Genomic DNA, 26,577 nt, shown 5'->3' on the forward strand with positions numbered 1-26,577 from the left:
TATGCTACCTTTGTATGAGAGATCAAATGAATACACACTGTGCTTTTGTTTTGTTTTGTGTTGATTCTTTTTTTCCTCAAAATTTAATAGCACTCTTGTGTCAGAATGGCCGAGCGTTCTAAGGCGCTGCGTTCAGGTTGCAGTCTCTCCCGGAGGCGTGGGTTCGAATCCCACTTCTGACACCCTGGTAGTTTATTTGACCAATCATCAGGGGGAAAAATCGGCCTTTAACAATGATTACCCTTCAACTGTCACGCACCATTCTCAATGATGCTGCAAACTTAGCTGTTTGCCAAGGTAGAATTTAGAATTTCCTATTAAACAATAGTTAAAATAACATGTTATGTCAATGACTGTCTCCCATGATGATGATGATGAGTACTACAGGGTTCCATGGTGTAATGATGGGTACTCCAGGGTTCCATGGTGTAATGGTCAGCACTTTGGACTCTGAATCCAGTGATCCGAGTTCAAGTCTCGGTGGAACCTTGGGAAGAAAGGGAGCAGTGCCAAATCCCACATTTCTTCTGACATTAAAAATCCAACCGACTGTGTGCAACCCTTGTCTCAATGATCTTGACATCTCCAAATGTGCGTGTTCAGTCAAGGGAAAGGGTGTGCAGCCTCTTTTATGCTACCTTTGTACGAGAGATCAAATGAATACAGAGGATGCTTTTGTTTTGTTTTGTGTTGATTCTTTTTTTCCTCAAAATTTAATAGCATTGTTGTGTCAGAATGGCCGAGCGGTCTAAGGCGCTGCGTTCAGGTCGCAGTCTCTGCTGGAGGCGTGGGTTCGAATCCCACTTCTGACAGCCTGGTAGTTTATTTGACCAATCATGAGGGGGAAAAATCAGCCTTTAACAATGATTACCCTTCAACTGTAACACACCATTCTCAATGATGCTGCAAACTTAGCTGTTTGCCAAGGTAGAATTTTGAATTTCCTATTAAACAATAGTTAAAATAACATGTTATGTCAATGACTGTCTCCCATGATGATGATGAGTACTACAGGGTTCCATGGTGTAATGATGGGTACTCCAGGGTTCCATGGTGTAATGGTCAGCACTTTGGACTCTGAATCCAGTGATCCGAGTTCAAGTCTCGGTGGAACCTTGGGAAGAAAGGGAGCAGTGCCAAATCCCACATTTCTTCTGACATTAAAAATCCAACCGACTGTGTGCAACCCTTGTCTCAATGATCTTGACATCTCCAAATGTGCGTGTTCAGTCAAGGGAAAGGTTGTGCAGCCTCTTTTATGCTACCTTTGTATGAGAGATCAAATGAATACAGTGGATGCTTTTGTTTTGTTTTGTGTTGATTCTTTTTTTCCTCAAAATTTAATAGCACTCTTGTGTCAGAATGGCCGAGCGGTCTAAGGCGCTGCGTTCAGGTCGCAGTCTCTCCTGGAGGCGTGGGTTCGAATCCCACTTCTGACAGCCTGGTAGTTTATTTGACCAATCATCAGGGGGAAAAATCGGACTTTAACAATCATTACCCTTCAACTGTAATGCACCATTCTCAATGATGCTGCAAACTTTGCAGTTTGCCAAGGTAGAATTTTGAATTTCCTATTAAACAATAGTTAAAATAACATGTTATGTCAATGAATGTCTCCCATGATGATGATGATGAGTACTACAGGGTTCCATGGTGTAATGGTCAGCACTTTGGACTCTGAATCCAGTGATCCGAGTTCAAGTCTCGGTGGAACCTTGGGAAGAAAGGGAGCAGTGCCAAATCCCACATTTTTTCTGACATTAAAAATCCAACCAACTGTGTGCAACCCTTGTCTCAATGATCTTGACATCTCCAAATGTGCGTGTTCAGTCAAGGGAAAGGGTGTGCAGCCTCTTTTATGCTACCTTTGTATGAGAGATCAAATGAATACACAGTATGCTTTTGTTTTGTTTTGTGTTGATTCTTTTTTTCCTCAAAATTTAATAGCACTCTTGTGTCAGAATGGCCGAGCGGTCTAAGGCGCTGCGTTCAGGTCGAAGTCTCTGCTGGAGGCGTGGGTTCGAATCCCAATTCTGACAGTTTATTTGACCAATCATCAGGGGGAGAAATCAGCCTTTAACAATGATTACCCTTCAACTGTAATGCTCAACCATGCTGCAAACTTAGCTGTTTCCGTTTTGCCAAGGTAGAATTTGGAATTTCCTATGAAACAACAGTTAAATTAACATGTTATGTCAATGACTGTCTCCCATGATGATGATGAGTACTACAGGGTTCCATGGTGTAATGATGGGTACTCCAGGGTTCCATGGTGTAATGGTCAGCACTTTGGACTCTGAATCCAGTGATCCGAGTTCAAGTCTCGGTGGAACCTTGGGAAGAAAGGGAGCAGTGCCAAATCCCACATTTTTTCTGACATTAAAAATCCAACCGACTGTGTGCAACCCTTGTCTCAATGATCTTGACATCTCCAAATGTGCGTGTTCAGTCAAGGGAAAGGGTGTGCAGCCTCTTTTATGCTACCTTTGTACGAGAGATCAAATGAATACAGAGGATGCTTTTGTTTTGTTTTGTATTGATTCTTTTTTTCTTCCACGTTTAAAAGCCCTGTTGTGTCAGAATGGCCGAGCGGTCTAAGGCGCTGCGTTCAGGTCGCAGTCTCTGCTGGAGGCGTGGGTTCGAATCCCACTTCTGAGACCCTGGTAGTTTATTTGACAAATCATCAGGGGGAAAAAATCGGCCTTTAACAATGATTACCCTTTAACTGTAATGCACCATTCTCAATGATGCTGCAAACTTAGCTGTTTGCAGTTTGCCAAGGTAGAATTTTGAATTTCCTATTAAACAATAGTTAAAATAACATGTTATGTCAATGACTGTCTCCCATGATGATGATGAGTACTACAGGGTTCCATGGTGTAATGATGGGTACTCCAGGGTTCCATGGTGTAATGGTCAGCACTTTGGACTCTGAATCCAGTGATCCGAGTTCAAGTCTCGGTGGAACCTTGGGAAGAAAGGGAGCAGTGCCAAATCCCACATTTTTTCTGACATTAAAAATCCAACCGACTGTGTACAACTCTTGTCTCAATGATCTTGACATCTCCAAATGTGCGTGTTCAGTCAAGGGAAAGGGTGTGCAGCCTCTTTTATGCTACCTTTGTACGAGAGATCAAATGAATACAGAGGATGCGTTTGTTTTGGGTTGATTCTTTTTTTCCTCAAAGTTTAAAAGCCCTTTTGTGTCAGAATGGCCAAGTGGTCTAAGGCGCTGCGTTCAGGTCAAAATCTCTCCTGGAGGCTGAATCCCACTTCTGACAGCCTGGTAGTTTATTTGACAAATCATCAGGGGGAGAAATCGGCCTTTAACAATGATTACCCTTCAACTGTAATGCAACATTCTCAATGATGCTGCAAACTTAGCTGTTTGCGTTTTGCCAAGGTAGAATTTGGAATTTCCTATTAAAGAACAGTTAAAATAACATGTTATGTCAATGACTGTCTCCCATGATGATGATGAGTACTACAGGGTTCCATGGTGTAATGATGGGTACTCCAGGGTTCCATGGTGTAATGGTCAGCACTTTGGACTCTGAATCCAGTGATCCGAGTTCAAGTCTCGGTGGAACCTTGGGAAGAAAGGGGGGAGCAGTGCCAAATCCCACATTTTTTCTGACATTAAAAATCCAACCGACTGTGTACAACTCTTGTCTCAATGATCTTGACATCTCCAAATGTGCGTGTTCAGTCAAGGGAAAGGGTGTGCAGCCTCTTTTATGCTACCTTTGTATGAGAGATCAAATGAATACAGAGGATGCGTTTGTTTTGTTTTGTATTGATTCTTTTTTTCTTCCATGTTTAAAAGCCCTGTTGTGTCAGAATGGCCGAGTGGTCTAAGGCGCTGCGTTCAGGTCGAAGTCTCTGCTGGAGGCGTGGGTTCGAATCCCACTTCTGACAGTTTATTTGACTAATCATCAGGGGGAGAAATCAGCCTTTAACAATGATTACCCTTCAACTGTAATGCTCAACCATGCTGCAAACTTAGCTGTTTGCGTTTTGCCAAGGTAGAATTTTGAATTTCCTATGAAACAACAGTTAAAATAATATGTTACGTCAATGACTGTCTCCCATGATGATGATGAGTACTCCAGGGTTCTATGGTGTAATGGTCAGCACTTTGCACTCTGTGTCCAGTGATCCGAGTTCAAGTCTCGGTGGAACCTTGGGAAGAAAGGGAGCAGTGCCAAATCTCACATTTTTTCTGACATTAAAAATCCAACCGACTGTGTTCAACTCTTGTGTCAATGATCATGACATATCCAAATGTGCGTGTTCAGTCAAGGGAAAGGGTGTGCAGCCTCTTTTATGCTACCTTTGTACGAGAGATCAAATGAATACAGAGGATGCTTTTGTTTTGTTTTGTCTTGATTCTTTTTTTCCTCAAAATTTAATAGCACTCTTGTGTCAGAATGGCCGTGCGGTCTAAGGCGCTGCGTTCAGGTCGCAGTCCCTCCTGGAGGCGAATCCCACTTCTGACAGCCTGGTAGTTTATTTGACCAATCATCAGGGGGGAAAATCATCCTTTAACAATCATTACCCTTCAACTGTAATGCACCATGCTGTAAACTTAGCTGTTTACGTTTTGCCAAGGTAGTGGAATTGCCTATTAAGGAACAATTAAAATAACATGTTCTGTCAATAACTGTCCCCCATGATGATGATGAGTACTGCAGGGTTCCATGGTGTAATGGTCAGCACGTTGGACTCTGAATCCAGTGATCCGAGTTCAAGTCTCGGTGGAACCTTGGGAAGAAAGGGAGCAGTGCCAAATCCCACATTTTTTCTGACATTAAAAATCCAACCGACTGTGTACAACTCTTGTCTCAATGATCTTGACATCTCCAAATGTGCGTGTTCAGTCAAGGGAAAGGATGTGCAGCCTCTTTTATGCTACCTATGTACAACAGATCAAATGAATACAGAGGATGCTTTTGTTTTGTTTTGTGTTGATTCTTTTTTTCCTCAAAATTTAATAGCACTCTTGTGTCAGAATGGCCGAGTGGTCTAAGGCGCTGCGTTCAGGTCGCAGTCTCTGCTGGAGGCGTGGGTTTGAATCCCACTTCTGACAGCCTGGTAGTTTATTTGACCAATCATCAGGGGGAAAAATCGGCCTTTAACAATGATTACCCTTCAACTGTAAGGCACCATTCTCAATGATGCTGCAAACTTAGCTGTTTGCCAAAGTAGAATTTTGAATTTCCTATTAAACAATAGTTAAAATAACATGTTATGTCAATGACTGTCTCCCATGATGATGATGAGTACTACAGGGTTCCATGGTGTAATGGTCAGCACTTTGGACTCTGAATCCAGTGATCCGAGTTCAAGTCTCGGTGGAACCTTGGGAAGAAAGGGAGCAGTGCCAAATCCCACATTTTTTCTGACATTAAAAATCCAACCGACTGTGTACAACTCTTGTCTCAATGATCTTGACATCTCCAAATGTGCGTGTTCAGTCAAGGGAAAGGATGTGCAGCCTCTTTTATGCTACCTATGTACAAGAGATCAAATGAATACAGAGGATGCTTTTGTTTTGTTTTGTGTTGATTCTTTTTTTCCTCAAAATTTAATAGCACTCTTGTGTCAGAATGGCCGAGGGGTCCAAGGCGCTGCGTTCAGGTCGCAGTCTCTGCTGGAGGCGTGGGTTCGAATCCCACTTCTGACAGTTTATTTGACTAATCATCAGGAGGAGAAATCAGCCTTTATCAATGATTACCCTTCAACTGTAATGCTCAACCATGCTGCAAACTTAGCTGTTTGCGTTTTGCCAAGGTAGAATTTGGAATTTCCTATGAAACAACAGTTAAAATAACATGTTATGTCAATGACTGTCTCCCATGATGATGATGAGTACTACAGGGTTCCATGGTGTAATGATGGGTACTCCAGGGTTCCATGGTGTAATGGTCAGCACTTTGGACTCTGAATCCAGTGATCCGAGTTCAAGTCTCGGTGGAACCTAGGGAAGAAAGGGAGCAGTGCCAAATCCCACATTTCTTCTGACATTAAAAATCCAACCGACTGTGTTCAACTCTTGTGTCAATGATCATGACATATCCAAATGTGCGTGTTCAGTCAAGGGAAAGGGTGTGCAGCCTCTTTTATGCTACCTTTGTACGAGAGATCAAATGAATACAGAGGATGCTTTTGTTTTGTTTTGTCTTGATTCTTTTTTTCCTCAAAATTTAATAGCACTCTTGTGTCAGAATGGCCGTGCGGTCTAAGGTGCTGCACTCAGGTCGCAGTCCCTCCTGGAGGCGAATCCCACTTCTGACACCCTGGTAGTTTATTTGACCAATCATCAGGGGGAAAAATCAGCCTTTAACAATCATTACCCTTCAACTGTAATGCACCATGCTGTAAACTTAGCTGTTTAAGTTTTGCCAAGGTAGTGGAATTGCCTATTAAGGAACAATTAAAATAACATGTTCTGTCAATAACTGTCCCCCATGATGATCCTCTACAGAGGATGCTTTTGTTTTGGGTTGTATTGATTCTTTTTTTCTTCCACGTTTGAAAGCCCTGTTGTGTGAGGATGGCCGAGCGGTCTAAGGCGCTGCGTTCAGGTCGCAGTCTCTGCTGGAGGCGTAGGTTCGAATCCTACTTCTGACAGTTTATTTGACTAATCATCAGGGGGAGAAAGCCGTGTCGTTTATTAGTGACGACAAACTCATTCAAAAATGGCTATTTTCATGCAATTTGGAATCATGGGTACTCCAGGGTTCCATCGTGTAATGATCAGTACTCCAGGGTTCTCTCCAGTGATCCGAGTTCAAGTCTCGGTGGAGCCTTGGGAAGAAAGGGAGCAGTGCCAAATCCCACATTTTTTCTGACATTACAAATGCAACCAACTGTGTGCAAGTCTTGTCTCAATGATCTTGACATCTCCAAATGTCGGTCCTCATTGAATTTAACAGGTTGCAGGTCCTTTTTTCCTAACTGTGCACTCGAGATCTAATGAGTGGTCTAATGTACTCCGTGCGTTCAGGTTGAAGTTTCCTCTGAAGTTGTGGGTTCAAATCCCACTTCCCACCTAAGTCAAACCCTTAATGTATAAAGCAAGTTTCTCAACAATTGCTGCAAAGTTAGCTTTTTGAGGTTTTTGCCCGGCAGAATGTGGAAGTATCTTTTAGAGAACAGTGACAAATATAGGGAGTAGAAGTAAAATGTCGTCAGAAGAAGAAATACTCAAGTTAAGTACAGATTCCTAGAGAAATTACTTTTACAAAGTAATTGTATTTGTTCTGGCAGAAGCCAGTTGCAGTTCCACGCCTGTCCATCACATGGTGGCAATGTACCAAAACTTAATATTTTGCACACAGCACTACACTTTTGCACACAACACCAACACCACAACTGTTCAAGATGAGCAAACAATCTGAACCTCCAGTATAAAAGGAGCACACTTCAGTTTAGTCATTAGAACACACAGGACTTCCGAGATACTGCTCGTAACTTGTGTCAGTGGGTGTGATTATGTTGGTAGAGTTTTGAGATTTCTGTTTGATTTACTATTTTCCAATATGATATTTGTGTTTATGTTGATAATGGTAAAAATTCAGTCTTTTCAATTGATTTATGGTAGTTGCTGAGGGCAATTTGTGTTCGTTTAGGGTTTCAACTTGTTCAAACTTGCTGCTAAAAACTGCCCCCCCCCCAAAAAAAAAATAAAAAAATAAAAAAATAAAATAAATAAAATAAATAAAAAAAGAATTCTGAGTTGTTCCGAAGCGTCCTTACTGAGATTCTAGGGCTTTCTGAAGTTCGGCCAAGAGTGTTAACAACATCAAAACAGAGAACTTGTCAGTACTGTGTTCCTTCCCACCTCTGGCTGATGATTTCAAAGTACACTATGCACTGTAGGGTGAAGCTGAGTTTTCTTCATTTTCACACTCATCTGTGGTCACAGTTGAAACAACAGGGGGCGCCATTGCCCCCCTCTACGACAGAATTATTGACAATTGTTGCGGCAGTCTTTCTGCACTGTAGCATCTATCTAATTCACAATCCTACAGAGGGACCCACCTCCACATCTATCTGTCACCCACTCTCTGTCTGTCTGTCTGCCTCCCTTCCTCCCTCCCCTCCCTCCCTCAGTGGGAGGAGGAGGAGAGCGAGCGAGTGAGTGAGTGAGTGAGTAAGTGTGCTCGGAGTTGTGCTTTGCGCTCTCGCTGCCAGCCAGAGGTGTTTCCAGCTCCACTCTGGGTATCTCTGTGCAGCAGCTTCCCGCCATGCAGCCAGCCTGAGTGCCGTGTCTGACAGCTGTGTCGGCGAGCGGCGAGCAGCTCGTCCGAGGAAGAGGCAGCGTCTCGCTGTGAGGAGGACGGAAGATAAAAGAAGACTTGACCAGTTGCTGAGAGAGACAGAGCGCGAGAGAGTGTGTGCGGGGGTGAGGGGCACATCTTCCAGCCCCCACCCTCCTCCGTCTCACCCATCACAGCAAAAACGGAGGGCTTTGGAGTATTCAATTTTTTTTTCCGTTTTATATTTTTCTTATTCCTCATCGCGGTGCTGGGAGGTGCTTCATCTTTTCACATAGTCTCTCTCTCCGTCATCTGCCTGCTCATCTACTTCTCCATCTACTTGGTGTATAATTTCCTCTATTTAGGAGTCAGATAAAAGAGAAAAGCGTGGGCGCTTTGCCTTTTTTTTTCTTTCTTACGTTTTGTCTTTTCCCACCACTTCACCACTTTTCCCACCCTTCCTTCCACCCAACCATATCACACCCACCCACCCCTCCTCCTCCCTCCTCTCCATTCCATCCTTAACTCCTGCCACCTCCTCATTCATTGCCATCCTACGCCTCTTTATGTCTCTAAAGTCTATTTGATGAAGTTGGACTTTTTTTTTTTTTTTAAGAATTTTTTTTTTCAAAGACAACCACCAAAAAAAAATCAACTCCTTGCAAATGACTTTTCCCCCCTTCTCCTTCTCTTTTGGTCCCTCCACACCCATTTTCTTTGCATCACACTCTTGCTGGATTCTTAAATATAACTCTAGGTAGGTTAAATATCGTTTAGTGTCTGTCTATCTGTCTGTCTGTGTGTATTTGTGTGTGCTTTACGTATACATAAAACACACATTGACACACACGCACACTAACATATGCCTTAAAAGTCGAGTGAGTTTAAATTGTTCTGGCTTTGCAGCAGTTTCTAGTACCATCCTCATATTCTTGGGTCGCTGTAACAGTGTGCCAATTATAGATTTTGTTTTTGATCATTTTTTTAAAATGGCAATTCAAATGTCCCATCATGCTATTTTTTTCTTTAAGTGAATTCATTTCTCTTGCATCCTCCGGTGTGTTCACTGCTTTTAAGGATAGTGAAATTCATGCTTCTGGTACTTTGGCTTTTTCTTTTTCTCTTGGATGATGGATATCTTGCAGAGCTAAATTAAATATTTTTTTCTCTATCTGAAGCTACATGTCAAGTGTTGCACTAAGGGCAACCCAGGGACATTAATAGTGTTTGCCATTTAATGACTGATTCGTGCCCCCTCCCCCCCCCTACATCTGCAGCTCCGTCGGTCATTAGTTCTGTGCTGCCTCGCTGTCTTTTACACGGACAATCAGCAAACACCCACCTTCGTAAAACTAAAGTGTCCTACCTTCTATTGCACAAATTTTACTCAGACCTGAAGCTGATACTTTTTCTTAAAATCAATCTCCTAATTTGTTTTTCATCTCAAACTGGCCATTTGTCATTTGCAAGTTTATCTCCTCCTCTTCATGATTTCCTTCTGGCATCCTGTTTATCTGAGTCAATAGTTGGCTTTATCTGGGTCATGAAAAAAGGTTCAATTGGGTAAAGTGCGGCAGGGGTTTTTTAGCATCGTGGTCAGTGTGCAGCTTGCAGGTAGAGACAGACTGATAGACAGATATAGAAACAGCCTTATATACTCTCATCACCCCCTTTTGTTTATTTCTGTTGCATCCTTTCCCTCTCCTCACATTTGATACTCCATATTTATGCTCTGCCACCATTTTTTTTTTTTTTCTACCGGAACACTGTTCTGAAGCTTTGCCACAGCTAGACTCTTAAGTTTCGGGGCCCAAATATATGTGGACGCCTCCCTGGATTTGACTGTGAAAGATCACACCCAGTAGTATAGATATACACACACACACAGACACAAGCCACTCGAGTTCCTGCCGCCCTTCCTGTCTACGGACCGCTTCGAGTGGCTTCGTGAAATAACTCTTCCTTGAGAGTCATCATGGAGGAATTTAAAGGACCACTTGTTTTGCTCCGTTGTTGCCTTTGTGTCTCTACCCTGCTCCTCAGTAAAGCATCTCCACTACAGTCTATAAATTATGTGTTACAGAAAAGAGTTAATTAGGTGAGTAGTGAATTAATACAGCACTCACTTTCCCCTCGCAACTGTGTGTGTGTGTGTGTGTGTGTGTGTGTGTGTGTGTGTGTGTGTGTGTTTACGGGCGAGTTTGTGCGCTCGGAAATGCAGTTGTCCGGCAAATTGTGCATTTGTGAGCATTTTGCTGTCTGCATGATGCAGTGGTAATTTTAATTCTGCATGAACTCTCATCGACAGGTTTCCTGTCGCGGGTGGGTTTTTTGTTGGTATTTTCTGCCTCATTTTGCTCACACTGTCGATCTGTTTTCACTCTGCTGTGACCAACTGGTTGTTGGTCAGGGTGTGCCTTTGGTCTTTATCCCTGTTTTTTTTTTTGTTTATGTCGTGGAGAATCTCCGGGCAGTTCACTCAATGTAACGCACCTCTGCCGTGGTCTCGAGCCAGAGAGATTTCCCACTCATGGGTACTTGGCTCCAGCCTTGCCAGTGTTAATTTGCTCAGTCTGTTTGGTGACGTACATCTCTGACGGTCACCTTCCATCAGTTGACTGTGTCAATTAGCCCGCTGCAAGTGCATGCGTTTATTTGCACTCCCTCTGCTCCTCTTTATCTCCCTGTTGTGTATTTTCACTTGGTTGCGGTTAGTCAAGCATTGCTACGCTGATGCACTCCTCCTCTTCTTCCTCCTCTTCCTCATCCTCCTCCTCCTCTTCTGCTGTGACATTTTTTGATTCCTGCTTGGTGCCTCTGTGGAACATAAATACAGTTAAGGCGTAATGGTGTCGTACACCGACTGAAGATATGTGTGAAACTGGAGTTGAGCTATTTTGACCTTTGAGGACAGTTGATTGGGACTCGGTCACACCCTGAATCGTGTGAACGTGTGACCATCCTTTGCTATTTCAGATCTTAGCCAGGGAAAGGAACAATTACCAACTCAATGGAATTATATACGTCTTCATTAACCAAATACGATTGTCTGTATTTTTTCACAATATATTTAGATGCTCTTTTCATGTCTATATTATGTCTGTGATAAAAGAAAAATATCAACAATCTTATAGGAGTCTTATGTACAGTTTATCTTTTACCCTTGCGCCATTTATTCTTCTGTAATTTGATGTGCCGTCAATTTCTGGACATCAATCACGGAATTTGCATGCAAACATGCACAAGCCATGAAAAGCTCACCTGCATTTATTTCAAGCTATCGCAACCAAGTTACTCACAATAAACGCCAGACTGGGAATGATTGTCCTTAATTGGTGGATCCGCTGTCTGACCTTTGACCCCTGCAGGCAGAGTGTCAAAAGGCCCTTAGTGTATGTGCATATTGTTACCTCAGCTAATGAGGATGTGACACATTAGATGGTTACACTGCTCCACCAACTGATGAAAAACCTGATGTTAATAAGCTGTGTGGCGTTGAAAATATTTTCAGTCAACTAATCATCACAGCACAACTTGTGCACATCACAGGGAGGGAAATAAATATTACAGCCAACATCTTGTTGGTTAAATTGTAACATTATCAGTCCAAGTAAGCCGACTCCTATCTAATTCTGCAGAGTAATCTGCAGATAAAATGGTTATTGCATTAAAACAGCCCGCAGCAAATGGATTATCTTCATTAATCAGGTCGGGATTTTTGAGGAAAGATAAAATGGATTCGATTTTAAAATATTTTTCTTCCTTGAGGGATGCAAGTGCAAAGCTCTCGTGTAACTTTAAATCAGGGTGTGAAAACCTGTAATTTGTGCGATATCCATGCATTTCAGATGAGCGTGACTATATTATTCTAGTGTCCACTCTCACTTTAATGACTGTAGTCTTTCCAATATTTATGACGCACTTGGCTCTTGGAGGGTGTCTTTGCTTAAATTAGTGACCCCAGGGTTGTGCTTGCTTCTCCAGCGGGCAGGATTGGAAATAGATTGGTTAATTAACTACCTGATTAACCAACAACAAAAAAAAAATCCAATTATATATTTATGAAAAGATGACTTCTTTTCCTCTCAGCTGTTCCCTTCTGGGGTTGCTAAAGCCAATCTTCTGCCTCCATCCACCTCCATCCTCATCCAGGTTCCACTATATACATAATTCTCCTCTTTTCTCTTCCTCTTGGCCTCCTGCCTTGCATTTCCAATATAAGCATCCTTCTTTGAATATGTTCAGTGTTGAGGGAGTGCAATACCCTCCCCTGTGAAACCATCTCAGTCTGGCCTCTGAAGCTTCATCTCCAAAATACTTAGCATGCACATGCACTCTGGTGTCCTTCTTCCTGCTGTTGTCCATTCTGGTCACTTCCAAAGTGAAGCTCCGTCTCCTGTCTTCTCTTCAGTGTCTCCAAATCATACATCGCTGGTGTCATCGCTCAAGAAAGGACGCTAGCTATAATTAATATCATGATTAAATACAACTGTATTTGTGACTATCTGTTCTTAACAAAAAAAGAGAAACTCCTTCTGCAATTGCAATTTTCCTCACAATGTTAACATCCTTGTATTGTGTGTTAGAATTCTGGCCAGAAACTTTGCTTAGAGACAAAGTCTGAAGTGACAAGTGTGTTATGGTGCCTTCTTCTTAAAGATTAAAAGAGTGAGGGAGTCGTTCCCTGCCCTAAATGTTTCAGTTTAGTTTGAAGTGAGCATCTTTAAACCCAAACAGTCTAAATGATTTAAGGACATCTTCAAAAGAGTGGTGGGCTGTGGTGACAGCAGTTAAAATATAAAGACATCAAAAAGCCTTTTCATTTACTGCTTTCTGGCCTAATGGAGGATTCATGTTCAAAAGGAAAGTTGTTCAAATTCCAAATATCAGAAACACAAAGGGGTTCCTTTCACCACCCAATGTCAGAAATGTTGTTTTCACCTCACAATACAACCTGGAATCATAACATGAAACACATTTTACTTTCAAGAACAGAGACTCAAACACAGTGAAACACAATTCAACGTTTACATAGCTCATGACTCATTGGCTGGGAGAACAAACAAATAAGCTTCATTCAAATTGAAATTCTGTGTTTCATTTAATGATAAGCTGTATTATGAGTCAGGCTATCAGTGTCACTCATACTACCAGAGTCGGAGATAAATAGACTTTGAAGTAGTCAGGCTGAGAAAGATGAATTTCTGTAAATAACATTTGTTAAATGAATAATTTATCACAGTGCCAGACAGGATTAAAATTCCTCACATGCAGATATCATCTGACAATTTTCTGAGGCTAAACTTTGAATACCTCCAAAATTAAGTTCAACAAAATACACAAATTAACACACGCTTCCAGATACTGTAAATCCCTTCAAGGAAAGGACACAGGTTTAGATTAACACACCAACGCATCTGTATGTCTGTACTACAACACATGCGCCATCACCAAACGTGTTGGAAAAAGTAGAAACGTTGTCAACAAATGCTAAACCTTAAACGTGGGAGGCAGTGCAGGCAACTATAAAATCATCCAGGAATTCATTGCATGCATTCATATTTCATAGCGGGCATTTGTTTTTGCCCCTGTTGAGTTTGAAGATAGACCCATTGACTCTCATTGAAAACTACCAACTAATGGTGTTGCTGCAAAAACACGCCGAATCCATGGTGTCATTAAAGTCACGCAAATGTGTCCCAGTAAGACTCAGTGCAAAATTGTGTTAACTTCCTCTGACGCAGGTCTAAAATGTGACTTTAGGGCAAAACAATAAATAAATGAATCAATTGTGAATTTCTGTTATACAGCGAATGAAATGCCAGTTTATTTCTGCCTTCCATTTGGGAGGCACCAACTTGGACTTCAAGATGGATCAGTACGTGTACAAGAGGAAAAGTGATGGTATTTACATCATCAACTTGAAGAAGAAGAAGGAAATCATAACACATTAAAACACAGGGTATGGTTGTTGTTCAAAAGAATCCTGTAAATACTGCCAGTGCCAGTGATTTCACAGATATCAGTGTTCTAGTGGTAGAGTGTCTGCCCTGGGACTGGGAGGTTGGTTCATACCAAAGACTGTAAAAATGCTAACCATAGCCTTCCTTGCCTGGCACTCAGTAGCTGGGTTTCCTGAGCATGGCACCGCTGCTGCTCACCGCTCCCTCAGGAGATGGATCAAACTTGCAGGACAAATTTTGCATCCTTTGGGATGTGACAATCAGTGGGGCTTTAACCTTTAACATCAACGTCTAGATTTTATATGACAATGGCAGTGAGTTCCCCAGGGTCCTGAATCTCAGTTGAGAACAGCCTTTAGAAGTTGAATCACTTCTGTGCTGTATCAGGGTCTGAACGGGTTAATTGACTCAACAGCGTGGGAGAATTAGGACAATCGTTCTCTAATAGTCAGGATGTTTTGGCATCAAGTCCTCTACCATCTGCAACCTCAGTGTTTAGCAGAGGTGGGAAGCGACAAAGTACAAATTCTTTGTTTCTGCACTTTAGTAGATTTTTCAGGTATCTGTACTTTACTGTTATTTCTTTTTCTCATGACTTTTGACTTTCACTTCCTACATTTGTAAACAAATATATGTACTTTCTACTTCGTACATTGGAAGAACGTGTTGATTACTTCTGTGTCTAAAAGATACAGAAAAATCTGTTAAAAAGTAATTCACTTGTTATATTATAGTTTCTGTTGCTTAAAGTAGAACTATTTAAACTATGTAGTGTAGTTCAATATAAAACCGTTCCTCAGCATTCGGTCACTGTTTAGTATGTTTTCAGTATAAAAATGTAGAAAATACCACTGGTTATTGTTATAAGAAAGTGTAAACAAGAACAAATGAATCAATTTCATGAACCATGTGGTTATGCTGAAGTTTAAAAAGAAAAAAAATATATCATATTGAGAGTAGCAAAGCTCTTAAAAATGATCCAGATGCTCATGCAAGACCTTTGGTCAGTTAATTTTTCCATCCATCCATCCATCCATCCATCCATCCTCATACCCACTGGGTCCTGCACTCAGGGTTGCTGGGCTCTGCTGGAGCCTCTCCCAGCTGTCATAGGGTGAAGGCAGGGTGACACCCTGGACAAGCAGCCAATTTCAATGCTACATTGAGAGACAAACAACCATTCACTCTCACACACGCACATGTGGTCAATTTCGAGTTCCCAATGCACCTCGCAGGCAGGTCTTTTAACGCACAGCTCTTTGGACTGTGGTAGGAAGCTGGAGAATCCCGAGAGAGAGGGAACCCACGCAGACTCAGGGAGAACGTGCAACTCCACACAGAAAGGCCCAATGGCACGGCTTAAATACATTTCCCAACCTGTACTTCCTGAATCAGTAATTCTGATTTTATCAGATCATTTTTTTATGTAAGTATTTGTACTTTTACTTAAGTACATAATATAAATATTTGCCAAAAATACACTGCACTGTAAGTGAAAACAAAACGTTTCCTGTGCGTCAACACCGTGAGGCCACAGTGTTCAACAGGGTAACGCGGCAGCTGCGTGTAGATGCGGCAGCTCCACCGGCGTGAGCCTTGACCTCGGCGGCGACCCCGCCGTGCGTGCAATGCCGTCCAGCCGTCTCAGCCTGTCCCTGTCTTCCTCTTCTCCCCCAAACAGAGCTGATAGGGCGGCGAGCCGCGGAGAAAGCGTGACGACCACCACGACCACCACGAGCCGCCGACGATCATGACCGGCTGAGGCAGGCGAGTGAGCGACCGGCGAGGAGGTGAACGAGAGCAGCCACCGGAGCGGCGAGCGAGCGAGGGAGGGAGGGAGCAGGCGGGACGGAGGAGTACGTAACGTAACGCAGCGCAGCGCTCATCTCCACGGCAACTGTGTTCGCACGCTGGCAGACTTTAGTGAGGAGGACCTCGGCGAGCGCTGTTGGTGGAGGAAGGGGCAGGAGACTTGGGTGGAGGGAGCATCGCTCCGCTCACTCTCCATCTGTCATCCCTCTCTTTCACTCAGTTCAGGCACTCGGTCAACTTTCCTGCAGAATTCTGAAGGTTGTTTTTTTTTTTTTTTTGGAGCGTGGCAGTTTTGCTCCTCTGCACACTCACTCTTCTCGTTCAAGTGCATCATTTTCTGCCAGCCTCCTCATGCTGTTGCTAATGATCATCCATCCTTTCATATTTTTTTTTTTGGAAAACAGGCATCGTCTCATAAGACCAGAAGACGGCCACCTCGTCCCTCGTCACACTTGAGAACTTCTCCTCTCTTGAGGAGAGGAGCAGCCTCAGGTCCACTTCTGCGCGTGGCTCGTCTACCATCCCTTCCTCCGAGGCTATGAGAGGAGGAGTCGGATCCCAGATCACTCCATAATGCCAGTTCTGAGGAGCAGAGAGGAGATCCGGGCTGGCAATGTTCAAGGTAGGCCAACCAGTGAGTTGAGCGGTCGAATGCGCTGACTGCAAGAACCTCAATGTTTGCTCGTAAAAGCCACTTTCAGTTTCTCCACCAAGATTGATTTTGAGTGATCTTTTATGCTGAATCGCCAAAGTTGGACGTCAGTCCAACATTTCTGTTTGCTTGGGTGATCAAAGAAAAAGTTGAATGCCAGATCTTACTGAAGGATGCGGATGTCACAGGTTTCCACGGTTTATGTTGAGGGGACGATTTTCAGCTGCTTTTTTGCTGTTGATTGTTTTTTTTGGACATTGTACCCTGACAGGCCATATGGAACGTTTGCTAAATCCAACTCACATATCCGTCTGGGAAAGAGTCCAGAAAAAAAATGTCACTCGTACTCCGCCATCCTTGCTAATCTCTTTAGCAGCTGCTATTGTTTACAAGCAGTTGCAGTTGCTTCTTCTTCGTGGTCTTCCTTTGTGGCGTTCAAGCACAGCGTGCTGCAGTCACTTCTTGCTTCTGTCACAACAAAAGCTCCCTCCACAGAGCTCCTGCCTCTTTCCCCTCAAAGCACAGGGACTGGTTACACAATACTAAAGCTGCCAGCAGCCGCGATTCAGAATGGGGCTCTTCATCGCAGTTGCATGAGATTTTAGAGGTGGAATCTCAGTCATCGAAGTGCATTGCAGGGCCGCGTACAACCAGCGGTGTGAAAAAGAAATCTAAATCAATTGAGAATAAATTAAAAGCACAACGGTAAACATCAAGCTACACAGCGCATTTTGAGATAAAAACTGCATTTATTATTAAAGTTATTTTAGATTGCAACGAACAATTTAGTGTCCATAACATGCGTGTTTCTCTCACACTACGATGTCCCATAAACAACACTAAAAATTCGCCGTAAATTAATTTCATGTATCATATATGAAATAATAACTTACACTGTTGCCCATAAGGTTAGAGTTTTTTTAAAATCTGTTTTCAGCCACAATAATCTCTTTACTTCTGCTTCATCACTAATCACTTCTGACCATGTGCAATGATTACATTCTGTGTCCAGCTGAAGTGGATTCATGCAACTTTTGTTTGGTGCTATAAAAGACAGGTCAACTTCCCCCACCTCCAGCTTTATGAGCATCAGTGTAATGATATGACATTATTTTTTCCCTAATTGGTTAGTTAGTCTCAGAAAGTGTTTTTTGAGGACTCTCTACCTCCCCAACCTTATAACTTATAAACCAACAACTGCAAGTGTTTCATTTTACATTTTATCTAGAGCAACGTGACTTCTTGTTGGGAAGATTTGTTGTTTAAGGGTCCCATACTGTGACTCTCTACAGATAGTTGAATAATAATTTTCACGCATATTCAAAAATTCAAAAAAAAAAAATGTAGCCCTCTGATTATACACAAAATGCTGTGTTATTCACTTTCTGCTAAACCTGATGCTTTGTAGTACCTTCCACTTGTTTGGATGGGCAGACAGATGGGCAGATGGACAGACAGAAGGTCTCAGAGGCTGGGGCTGTTGCCACTAGTCTGGGTTATGGAATAAACAAAAGAGTAAAACCTTTGGACCATTAGTAAGTGTGGTGGAAACGTCACTGACAGGCTATAGACACACACGATTTCATGCCACTATATTAAAACACAAAGATTGAGTGAATGCTGCGTGAAAAAAGACTTTAAACAGGAGTCAGATTAGTTGAGGAATTCAGCGCACGATGTTAATGACCCCTCGTTTGAATGTATAAGCGGGCGGCGTGCAAGGAGAGAGAAGGACACGAGGAGGGAAAGCACAGCTATAACGCAAGAGATGAATTCCCTCCTTTCATCGTACATTCTTGCTGGCTGTGCTCGCGCGAGCGGGTCCAGCGTGGTGGTGATAAGGGATAACAAGGCAGTAGCTTCAGTAAGCCCAACAAAACGCAGAGCCGCACTGCTCCACCAGGGAAAACAGGTCTAGACAATTGTAACCGTACAAAGTAACGCAGAGCCCAAGCTATAGGCCTCCTCCTTCTCGTGCACGCTCTCAGCAGCCGTCCAATGTGCGTGACTGATAAAAGACACATTTAAAAGTGGCCGGGCTGAAGATAATGGAGAGAGGAGAAGAGGAAGTGTGACAGGCTACCAGGGAGGAGATAAAGCCAAATCAGCTCAATAGGGGAATTCTCACATGGCTTTGGTGTTCGCCGAATGAACCTTCGGATTGGAGAGAAGTGTGTTTGAACTTTCCCACTCGTTCCTTTCTTCTTGCTTTTTTTTCTGTCGCGTGTGTGAACATTTCTGCCACAGAAACTGTGTAAAATCTGCCGCTCTGTCACGGCGCCCGGCCGCTGCCGCCGGTGGAGCCTGTCCAGGATTTTTTGTCTCCTGGTGAAATCGTGGATTAGATTCTTGGCCGGATTGTTTGTCGCTTTGGGTGAAAGTAGTTAATTCTCATAAATCTGAGCTTTTTCCGGCATTCCCATCCATCCACCGACTCGGGAAGGGATGTAACTAATTATGATGTCGGAGCGTGACCGAGAGGAGTGTGTTTGTGTGTGTGTGTGTGTGTGTGTGTGTGTGACTGCTGCTTCTTCCCTTCAGACTGGACCGACTCTTTTCCGTTCTGCGCTCACGAGTGTGCCGTACCTGCTTTTCTTCCAGCTCCCCCCAGCATCCAGTAGTGGCCCTCTCATTCACTTCAATGCAGTTGCCCATTGGTGTATTATAAGAACTGGATACCACACCGATAATTGGTGGTGCAGCGAAAGTTTTTTTTTGTTGCCAGTGGCCACTTGAAGTACTGCAGCCAGAAACACTGTACGGTCCTAAAAGCTTTTTCCACCTGCGACCTGAAACATGGTTCATAACAATCTCTCTATTGTAGATTATCAAGTCATGGACTTTTAATCTATCAAAATAATTAGAAAGGCCAGAATCTTTTTTATTGCTAGCGTGACATCACAGTGTCGCAGTGCTTTGTCTGTCGGCTCGTTCTCTGATTAAAGGCGACACTACTGCGCATGTTCTATGGAGCAGTGTAATGAAGAAGCAACCCCAAAGCTAAAAACTTGTTCGGTGTATGCGCTGGGTGAACAAATCTATTGAAGTGAATAGGCTGCTGTTATTGGACACTGGAGGCTTGATCGTGCCTTTGTAACTCAACGCATCAGCCAATCAGAACGAGCCTAGAGACAGCACGGACTGCACTTTTCATAGGGCTTTTCAGGACAGGAAAAATTAGGTGTATCAAGGGGAAAATGCTTTCTGGGCTGCGTGGGGGTTTTTGGCTGCAGTAAAAAAAAATGCAGCGCCGCCATATTGCCACTCCACTGTCCAGTTCTCATAGTGTGTCAATGGTTTCTCCTCGTGCCGCCTCCCTCTCAACATCATGGGCAGACAGCAGCAGAGGGCAGGAAATGGCCGTGGTCATGAACCTCGCTCGGAGGGCGACGGAGCGAGAGAGCGAGGTTAAGGCGTGGCAGCGAAGGCCGCAGAATCTGGTTGGAGCCTCGCTGACGGAGGCTGGGGGTTGGGGGAGGGTGGGAGGGGAGCTTCGGGGGCGGATGCAGCAGCGAGTGAGTAAGAAACACGGCTTAGGAGGGGCAGGCTTGTAGCGAGCGCCGCCGCGCCGCACGTCTCCGAGCGAGTGGGCTGGATTGAGGGGATTATGGGATCCAATTGTCGGCTCAGGAGTCGGGTGGGCAAAGCGCGGTGCCACCATTTTGATCGGCGGACCGTGAACACGGCAGGCAGGCAGGCAGGCAGGCAGGCAGGCAGGCAGGGAGGAGTGTCACAGAGAAAAAAAAATGTGGGCACGGGAGATGTTTGACGGGCGTCACCGGCAGCAGACAGCTGCCTGCCTGAGTCACTTCTGGATCCCAGCCTCCTGCCAGCCAGCCAGCCAGCCAGCCAGCCAGTCGGTCAGCCAGCCAGTCAGTCAGTCAGTCAGCCAGCCAGCGGCTTTACGAATGTTGATTGAGTCGTCGCAGGATTACAGGTGCTGAGCGGCCTGGTGTTTATTGTTTACTCGGTGCCAGAGAGAGACGCAGCCAGAGAAACACCTCGGCCGTCCGTGCATTTTTGTTTTGAAAGAAACGATTCACAGCGTTCAGATGAGCCAGAGCTTCTCCACAATAGGAAAGCGCCGTCCGTGCAACCGAAACGTGTCGACGCCATCAGAGGTGGGAAGTAGCAAAGTGCAAATACTTGGTTACTGTACTTAGGTAGATTTTTCAGGTATCTGTACTTTTGCTTACGTATTTCTTTTTCCGATGACCTTTTACTCACTACATTTGTACACAAATATTTGTACTTTCTACTTTTTACTTTTGCCACCTCTGCACACCATCTATTTTCCCTTCATGATGTACAGGTTTGCCGCTGTGGCCCCCCTGCCTTTGAACAAGAGGGTAGACTCCACTCGTAAAAAGCCCACTTCAAACGGTGAAATAAAGCTCAAAGTGCCGGACTGCTGAGCGAAACCACAAAGAACTCGATTTAAACGCCGCACACAAAGAAGATGGGAGGAAATTAATATTAATGCATAAATTTACACAGTCTCTTGAGCAAGATTAAAACGCGCAACTTGAAGCTGACGTCTGCTGCAGGCAATTTCTTTCTTTCTTTTTTTTTTTAAGTTTTTAATATTGTAGTTTGAAATGATTTATCTGGTCAGGAAGAGGGAAGAGGGACAGTTTGGGGCTGCGGAGAACAGAAGCAGCAGAGAAATCATTTTCAGGCGTGATTGCGAGGCAGCTGGATGACACAGTGCACAGTGGATCATGTGGACAGTGTGAATCCTCCAGTACACATCATCTTTACAATAAAGTACATTATATATTTTTTTTTACTTTTAAACAAAAAAAAAAACGTTGACGTCATAAAGGGGGTTTCAACAGTCCCAGTCAGGTGGCTCCTATAAGACTGCATTGCTTTGGCTTTGTTTTTCCATGGACCAAACAAATCATCATTTCGATCAGGAAGCTCAGACTCTGCGTTCATGCTGGAGGCTGTAAACAGAGGGCTAAATATTCTTCTTACCGGTGATTTTCATGTGTGTGTGTTTTTTTAGGTAATTTATCACATGAGGCTGCTACATTCATATCCAGGATGGGAAAAATAAAAAATAAAAATTGAATATTTGAAAGAATTTAGGAGCCTCATAAAGAAGATGCATCAATTAGAAAAAGTAAAGTTTTTTTCTTCCCTTTTTTTCAAAACAGGATAGGTTTTAATGAGCGATTGGGATGAATTCAAACTGGTGCAGCTTGGGATGTTCTTGGGTGTGAGGCTGTGAGGGGGGCAGATAAAGAGGAACCCGGTGTGTAATCAGCGAGCTTGTTCCAGAGGCATTCCACATTTTGAATGCAGGGATTTTAAAAAGCCAGCATTTGTTCATTTATCATTGTATTTATTATTATTATTATTATTATTATTGTTATTGTTATTGTTATTATTATTATTATTATTATTATTATTATTATTATTATTATTATTGTTATTGTTATTATTATTATTATTATTATTAGCCTGACTGGGATGCTGAAGAAGAAAGACAATCTCCAGCAGGATGTCAAGATGCCTCTGCTAGCGCTCCTTCTCGCTGCCTAGTCATGTGTGACTGAGTGCGGGGGGGGGAGCTAAGAATAGAGGACGGGGGGCCCAGCGCTGTGACGCCGCCTCGAACCACGTTGCTCACTTTTCTGTTGCGCTCTTCAGTTGCTGAAGTCAACAGGCGCCTCCCTGGATGTCCTCTGATGTCTCTGCAGACTCTGCTGGGGACAATACAAATTGACCCCATCACTGTCTGACCGACTCTAAGCTTCTGTTTCTTCAGTCTGAGGTCTCGGATGCAAATTTAGTCCCTGAAGTTTCTCATTTCCTTGCTGTATTTGCAGCAATTACACAATCAAAATGGCACAGTAATATTATCGGAAAGTGCACCGTCCCATGTCGTGCCAGACAGACGCTGTTTAAAAGCTCCTCCGGTGACAGTGCCTTTAGACAGCAGCAGCATTTTTTTTTTAATCCTGACAAACTGAAGTGGCCGATAAGATGAAAGAGAAACTCCAGGGGCTGAGAGCGAGGTTGAGGTGGAGAGATGAGAGGAGCTGATGGAGGTTTTGATAGCTGAACGCAAGCGAGAAGTACGTGAAGGTGCTGCCCACAAAGAAACATCAGAAACGAGCGTAGCGAGTCATGCTGTTAAGAGAAGAATGGAAGAATGGAAGAAGTGAACGGTTAAAGAATAAAGGGAATTTGAAAGAGAAGAGACACATTTAAATGAATCCAATCAACAACTTTATAATTCTGTTAGGAGGAGCTGCTCGCTAGTTTCAGTTTACATCCGGGCTAATTTAAAAAAAATGCATATATGTATAAATAAATGAATATGAATGTATGACAAGACAGTACACACAAAACCAGTATATACAACAATAACAGTGCCAAATAAAACTTAAGACAGCAAAGAAAAACAACAAGAAAGAACCAACGCAGAGAGTAACTACAGTCGTCACTTTCAAATGACACACAAAACACAAATGTTAACTACATATCCACCATCGTGCTTGTGATTGGCCCGTAAGCACGTGAAAAGACTGTGATTGGAGAATCACAGCGTCGAAACCAGGCAGTCAGGTTCAATATTGGAAATGAGCTGAATGTCACACGAAGCGCGTTGTTAGTTTAATTGTTATTGTTGGTTAATTATATAACAACTCTTGTTGTTGTCAAGAGTCACATCTGCTCCACATAACTGCAGATGTTTACATAAGAATGTAGAAGAAGATGAAGCGTGCGGAATCTGAATGAAATGTCCTGAGTTGAACTCCCTCACGTTGCGTAACTTGAGGAACACAAAAATCGGGTGATCGTTGATCATTTCAGCTGATCTGCCTCCACTTCAGTTGAACCCAGGAGACGACTGTTTAAAATCAAGAGAGTCACTCCAGGTTTGCTCAGTCCGGATGATCTGACAGCTAGATGATCATAGTATTTTAGTGCTAGTCGTACTAGTAGTGTCGAATTATCATATTCTTTAAGCATCAGTAGTATCAGGTCATCCAGTCATGTGTCCAGCCGTCAGTGCTAAAAGAAAACATACACAGACACTGCTGCAGTCTGCACACGGAATAAAAATAAGCTTTAAATTAAAGAGCGGTCTCCAGCTGCAGCACATAAACCCTGCATATTTTACACCACCCTTTTAAATTTCCTCACGTAAAATTAGCTTGCGCTCACTTGCTGAAGTCTTGGTAATATTCAAAGACGGTTATTGGTTTAGTTAGGGATGCTGCTAGAGCTGTGCACACAACATTAAAGTAGCAGTAGTAGCTGGGTGCTAAATTATTCAGACACAGTCAGTCACACTGTTTGTAACCATGTGGATTACACTGGTCCTTTATCTCAAGGCTTCAATTGTGTTTTGTCCAAAAGAAAACGTTTAAAAATACAGATTTTGGTTTTTCAATCTTTTTTTTTGCAAAATAAGTGAAGCGCAGCGTTAAATACAAGTTTAAATGTCTGTTGATCTTTAAATATATGAGGGGAAAATTTTCTGTCAAAATGTTTAGCCGTTCAAGTCATGTCAGTCCCAGTGCTGAAGTAGTCTGAAATTCTGGAAGGGTCTCAAAGTCATTTTGCTTCTCGTCCAAAAAGGTTTCTTCCCTCGCTGGTGAAGAGCTCGGGGTATTTTTGCCAACACCACTCAGAGGTCAAATACTTTTTGCTCCCCATCAATAATTAGAGCTGTAGTGGTCGTTTGGACAAGACCTGAAATATTTTCAAGGAACTTTCACCAGTTCAGTTGCCTGCTACGCCATCTCCAGTGAAAAACGGAAGTCATTTCCTTAGTCTGGATTTAATGTGTTGGTTGCTTGGAAATGAATTAATCTGGTTCAATTCTGATTATTTTGTCAATGTCACCTATATTTGCTGTTAGATTGCTTGTTTTTTTTTTAAATAAAATAAAAAATGCTGTGTATTAAACCCAAGATGTAAATATTTCCTTTTGTAGGAAAAAATTAAATTAAAATTACTTACTACATTACTTACGTAACAGATAATAAACTACTTTAAAAAGAAAAGAAAGGACAGAGAGCAACATTTCCAAACCCCGGTTTCATATGGTTTTACAAGAATATTGATGTTCTTTTTCCTCCAGTATATGCAAATGTTGTGTATACTTTTATTGGGAGAGGCAGTCTGAGCTGGAGCGAGGCCTCACGGGGTGAAGGGCTGAGGTGGCCTCGGGTAATTAAGAGCAATTTTAGGAGAGACAAAGCAGATTTACAGTCTTTCATTCCGACGGCTCTCTTGAGTCTTCAGGGTGTCGCTGTAAGAATCCCAAAGCACTTAACTTTTAGAGCGTTAGGAGATGCTCGAATGTTGCCACTGGTAAAGAAAAATGGAAAACTTTAATATCGCGCTTGAGCTTATCAAAAAAAAAAAAAAAAGAGGGAAAAAAAAAAGGCCAGCAGGGGAGGAAAAGACCCAGAGGAGGGTTATTATGTGCTGGGGCTGAACCGGGTTTGTGACTGGCTCTTTACAGACTGCACTGACAAAAATGGTGTAACATATTGTAACAGATTGAGTTATAATAACCTTTAGATAAGCGGGGTGGGAAAAAAAAAATGACGGCTGGCAACCAAAAAGTCTTGTGCGCTTTAGGGGAACTGCGGTGCGGCTCTTCACGGTGTGTAAGCAGTGAAGGTTCAGGCCCTGGGAGACTGTGCTGTAAGACCCTTGTGTTGCTGCAGAGGGGGACTTGTCACTTCACTGCTAAATTAAGTCCAGCGCAGGAGATATAACCGCGGTGAAATAAATGGCTCCAATGAGGTAATGAAGACTTCAGGGAATAGATGGATCTTGCCTCAACCTTGCGTTTTCTCCACTTCCTCCTCGCCTCGTGTATTGTGCGTGTGTGTGTGTGTGTGTGTGTGTGTTTTTGAATAGATTTATGTGTCATCGCAAGCTCTCTGTCTTGGCCATTTTATTCGCCTCTAACGTGGAGACCAAATAATGTGTTCAGGGGGCTTCGGAGCAGCTTCGGAGCAACGTCGGTACGACGGCGCACATCCGCAAGCGTGTCACGTTATAAGTGCAATTAGCAGAGAGAGGATTCTTGACCAGACTAAGTGCACTTAATGAAACCCCTAACACCCTCTTCAATAGTGACTCCTTTCAGCTGTCCCCGGACCTCCTGCAAAACTAGAGGCCGATAAATCATTGCATGGGCTAAAGCTCTATGGAAGACTTCATAATAAGGCCGTAAGCTCCTGGCTGTCACGGCACGCTCCTATGGTGCGCACGCTGCATCTTTCGTCCCTTGCCCACATCGCCTTTGTTTCTAATTGTGGAACACCATCTCCGTTTTTCTCTCCTCCCACCTTGTTACCAAACGCATCCAGAATCTGCATGATTTCAAGGATAAGTCGTGTATTTGTTTCTCTCCCCCCCAAAAAAAGCAATTGTCACTGTGTGTGTGACTGCATATCCCTGAATGTGCCATAAAAAAGATAAAACAATCCCATCTATAAAAAGCACGGCGCACCCTTGCGGTTTCTTCATTTCGATGAAAAGCATGTTTTTGCCGTTTATTTTGTTCGATATCTCAAAATAAATGTCACGTGCGTCAGTGTTTAAAGGGACACTATGCGTGTGGGGGGGAAATGAAACTATGGAAAATAAAGAGCCATGTTGGGGATATTTCCAAGCACCTGTCTTTGTTTTTGGAATCTAGAGTCTTTTGATTTTTTTCTAAATTGGGAGAGAAAAAAAGGGTTTGGTCCTGATCTTTGTTGGAGAGAAGAAACCCCTTCCTTTATCAACATAACAAAATGGTTCATTTCCATTTCAAGTCAGTCAACTTTCGCACCTTACCATTGCAAAATGATTTCAGTGCATTTTACATGAGTAGTAGGTATAGACCAACGTCTAAAAGACA

At 43.1% G+C, this 26,577-nt stretch overlaps 1 protein-coding gene and 18 non-coding genes across 20 annotated transcripts in view; all 19 read left to right on the forward strand.

The window, feature by feature from the left end:
* Positions 1–99: 99 nt before the first annotated feature.
* Positions 100–182, forward strand: trnal-cag (transfer RNA leucine (anticodon CAG)). The gene has a single exon. It is a non-coding gene; the product is annotated as a tRNA-Leu (tRNA).
* A 235-nt stretch (positions 183–417) lies between these two features.
* trnaq-cug (transfer RNA glutamine (anticodon CUG)) lies at positions 418–489 on the forward strand. Its single transcript has one exon. It is a non-coding gene; the product is annotated as a tRNA-Gln (tRNA).
* Positions 490–729: 240 nt separating this feature from the next.
* trnal-cag (transfer RNA leucine (anticodon CAG)) lies at positions 730–812 on the forward strand. Its single transcript has one exon. It is a non-coding gene; the product is annotated as a tRNA-Leu (tRNA).
* Positions 813–1,044: 232 nt separating this feature from the next.
* On the forward strand, positions 1,045–1,116 carry trnaq-cug (transfer RNA glutamine (anticodon CUG)). Its single transcript has one exon. It is a non-coding gene; the product is annotated as a tRNA-Gln (tRNA).
* A 240-nt stretch (positions 1,117–1,356) lies between these two features.
* Positions 1,357–1,439, forward strand: trnal-cag (transfer RNA leucine (anticodon CAG)). The gene has a single exon. It is a non-coding gene; the product is annotated as a tRNA-Leu (tRNA).
* Positions 1,440–1,644: 205 nt separating this feature from the next.
* On the forward strand, positions 1,645–1,716 carry trnaq-cug (transfer RNA glutamine (anticodon CUG)). Its single transcript has one exon. It is a non-coding gene; the product is annotated as a tRNA-Gln (tRNA).
* A 240-nt stretch (positions 1,717–1,956) lies between these two features.
* trnal-cag (transfer RNA leucine (anticodon CAG)) lies at positions 1,957–2,039 on the forward strand. Its single transcript has one exon. It is a non-coding gene; the product is annotated as a tRNA-Leu (tRNA).
* A 224-nt stretch (positions 2,040–2,263) lies between these two features.
* On the forward strand, positions 2,264–2,335 carry trnaq-cug (transfer RNA glutamine (anticodon CUG)). The gene has a single exon. It is a non-coding gene; the product is annotated as a tRNA-Gln (tRNA).
* A 240-nt stretch (positions 2,336–2,575) lies between these two features.
* On the forward strand, positions 2,576–2,658 carry trnal-cag (transfer RNA leucine (anticodon CAG)). The gene has a single exon. It is a non-coding gene; the product is annotated as a tRNA-Leu (tRNA).
* Positions 2,659–2,898: 240 nt separating this feature from the next.
* Positions 2,899–2,970, forward strand: trnaq-cug (transfer RNA glutamine (anticodon CUG)). The gene has a single exon. It is a non-coding gene; the product is annotated as a tRNA-Gln (tRNA).
* Positions 2,971–3,520: 550 nt separating this feature from the next.
* Positions 3,521–3,592, forward strand: trnaq-cug (transfer RNA glutamine (anticodon CUG)). The gene has a single exon. It is a non-coding gene; the product is annotated as a tRNA-Gln (tRNA).
* A 243-nt stretch (positions 3,593–3,835) lies between these two features.
* trnal-cag (transfer RNA leucine (anticodon CAG)) lies at positions 3,836–3,918 on the forward strand. The gene has a single exon. It is a non-coding gene; the product is annotated as a tRNA-Leu (tRNA).
* Positions 3,919–4,694: 776 nt separating this feature from the next.
* Positions 4,695–4,766, forward strand: trnaq-cug (transfer RNA glutamine (anticodon CUG)). Its single transcript has one exon. It is a non-coding gene; the product is annotated as a tRNA-Gln (tRNA).
* Positions 4,767–5,006: 240 nt separating this feature from the next.
* trnal-cag (transfer RNA leucine (anticodon CAG)) lies at positions 5,007–5,089 on the forward strand. The gene has a single exon. It is a non-coding gene; the product is annotated as a tRNA-Leu (tRNA).
* A 202-nt stretch (positions 5,090–5,291) lies between these two features.
* Positions 5,292–5,363, forward strand: trnaq-cug (transfer RNA glutamine (anticodon CUG)). The gene has a single exon. It is a non-coding gene; the product is annotated as a tRNA-Gln (tRNA).
* Positions 5,364–5,603: 240 nt separating this feature from the next.
* trnal-cag (transfer RNA leucine (anticodon CAG)) lies at positions 5,604–5,686 on the forward strand. Its single transcript has one exon. It is a non-coding gene; the product is annotated as a tRNA-Leu (tRNA).
* A 224-nt stretch (positions 5,687–5,910) lies between these two features.
* On the forward strand, positions 5,911–5,982 carry trnaq-cug (transfer RNA glutamine (anticodon CUG)). The gene has a single exon. It is a non-coding gene; the product is annotated as a tRNA-Gln (tRNA).
* Positions 5,983–6,550: 568 nt separating this feature from the next.
* On the forward strand, positions 6,551–6,633 carry trnal-cag (transfer RNA leucine (anticodon CAG)). Its single transcript has one exon. It is a non-coding gene; the product is annotated as a tRNA-Leu (tRNA).
* A 9,652-nt stretch (positions 6,634–16,285) lies between these two features.
* Positions 16,286–26,577, forward strand: part of grin2bb (glutamate receptor, ionotropic, N-methyl D-aspartate 2B, genome duplicate b) — an 87,391-nt gene continuing 77,099 nt past the window's right edge. The window contains exon 1 of one of the 2 annotated variants that reach the window (XM_076044275.1): positions 16,286–16,661. In XM_076044275.1, coding sequence (XP_075900390.1) covers positions 16,653–16,661 — 9 coding nt within the window. In that variant the 5' untranslated portion in view covers positions 16,286–16,652. The remainder of the gene's footprint in view (positions 16,662–26,577) is intronic. The other variant, XM_076044283.1, reaches the window with a different exon arrangement.

This window comes from Nelusetta ayraudi, unplaced genomic scaffold, assembly GCF_046127955.1.
Source record: "Nelusetta ayraudi isolate G7.1 ecotype Tasmania unplaced genomic scaffold, CSIRO-AGI_Nayr_v1 ptg000004l, whole genome shotgun sequence".
Lineage (NCBI taxonomy): Eukaryota > Metazoa > Chordata > Actinopteri > Tetraodontiformes > Monacanthidae > Nelusetta > Nelusetta ayraudi.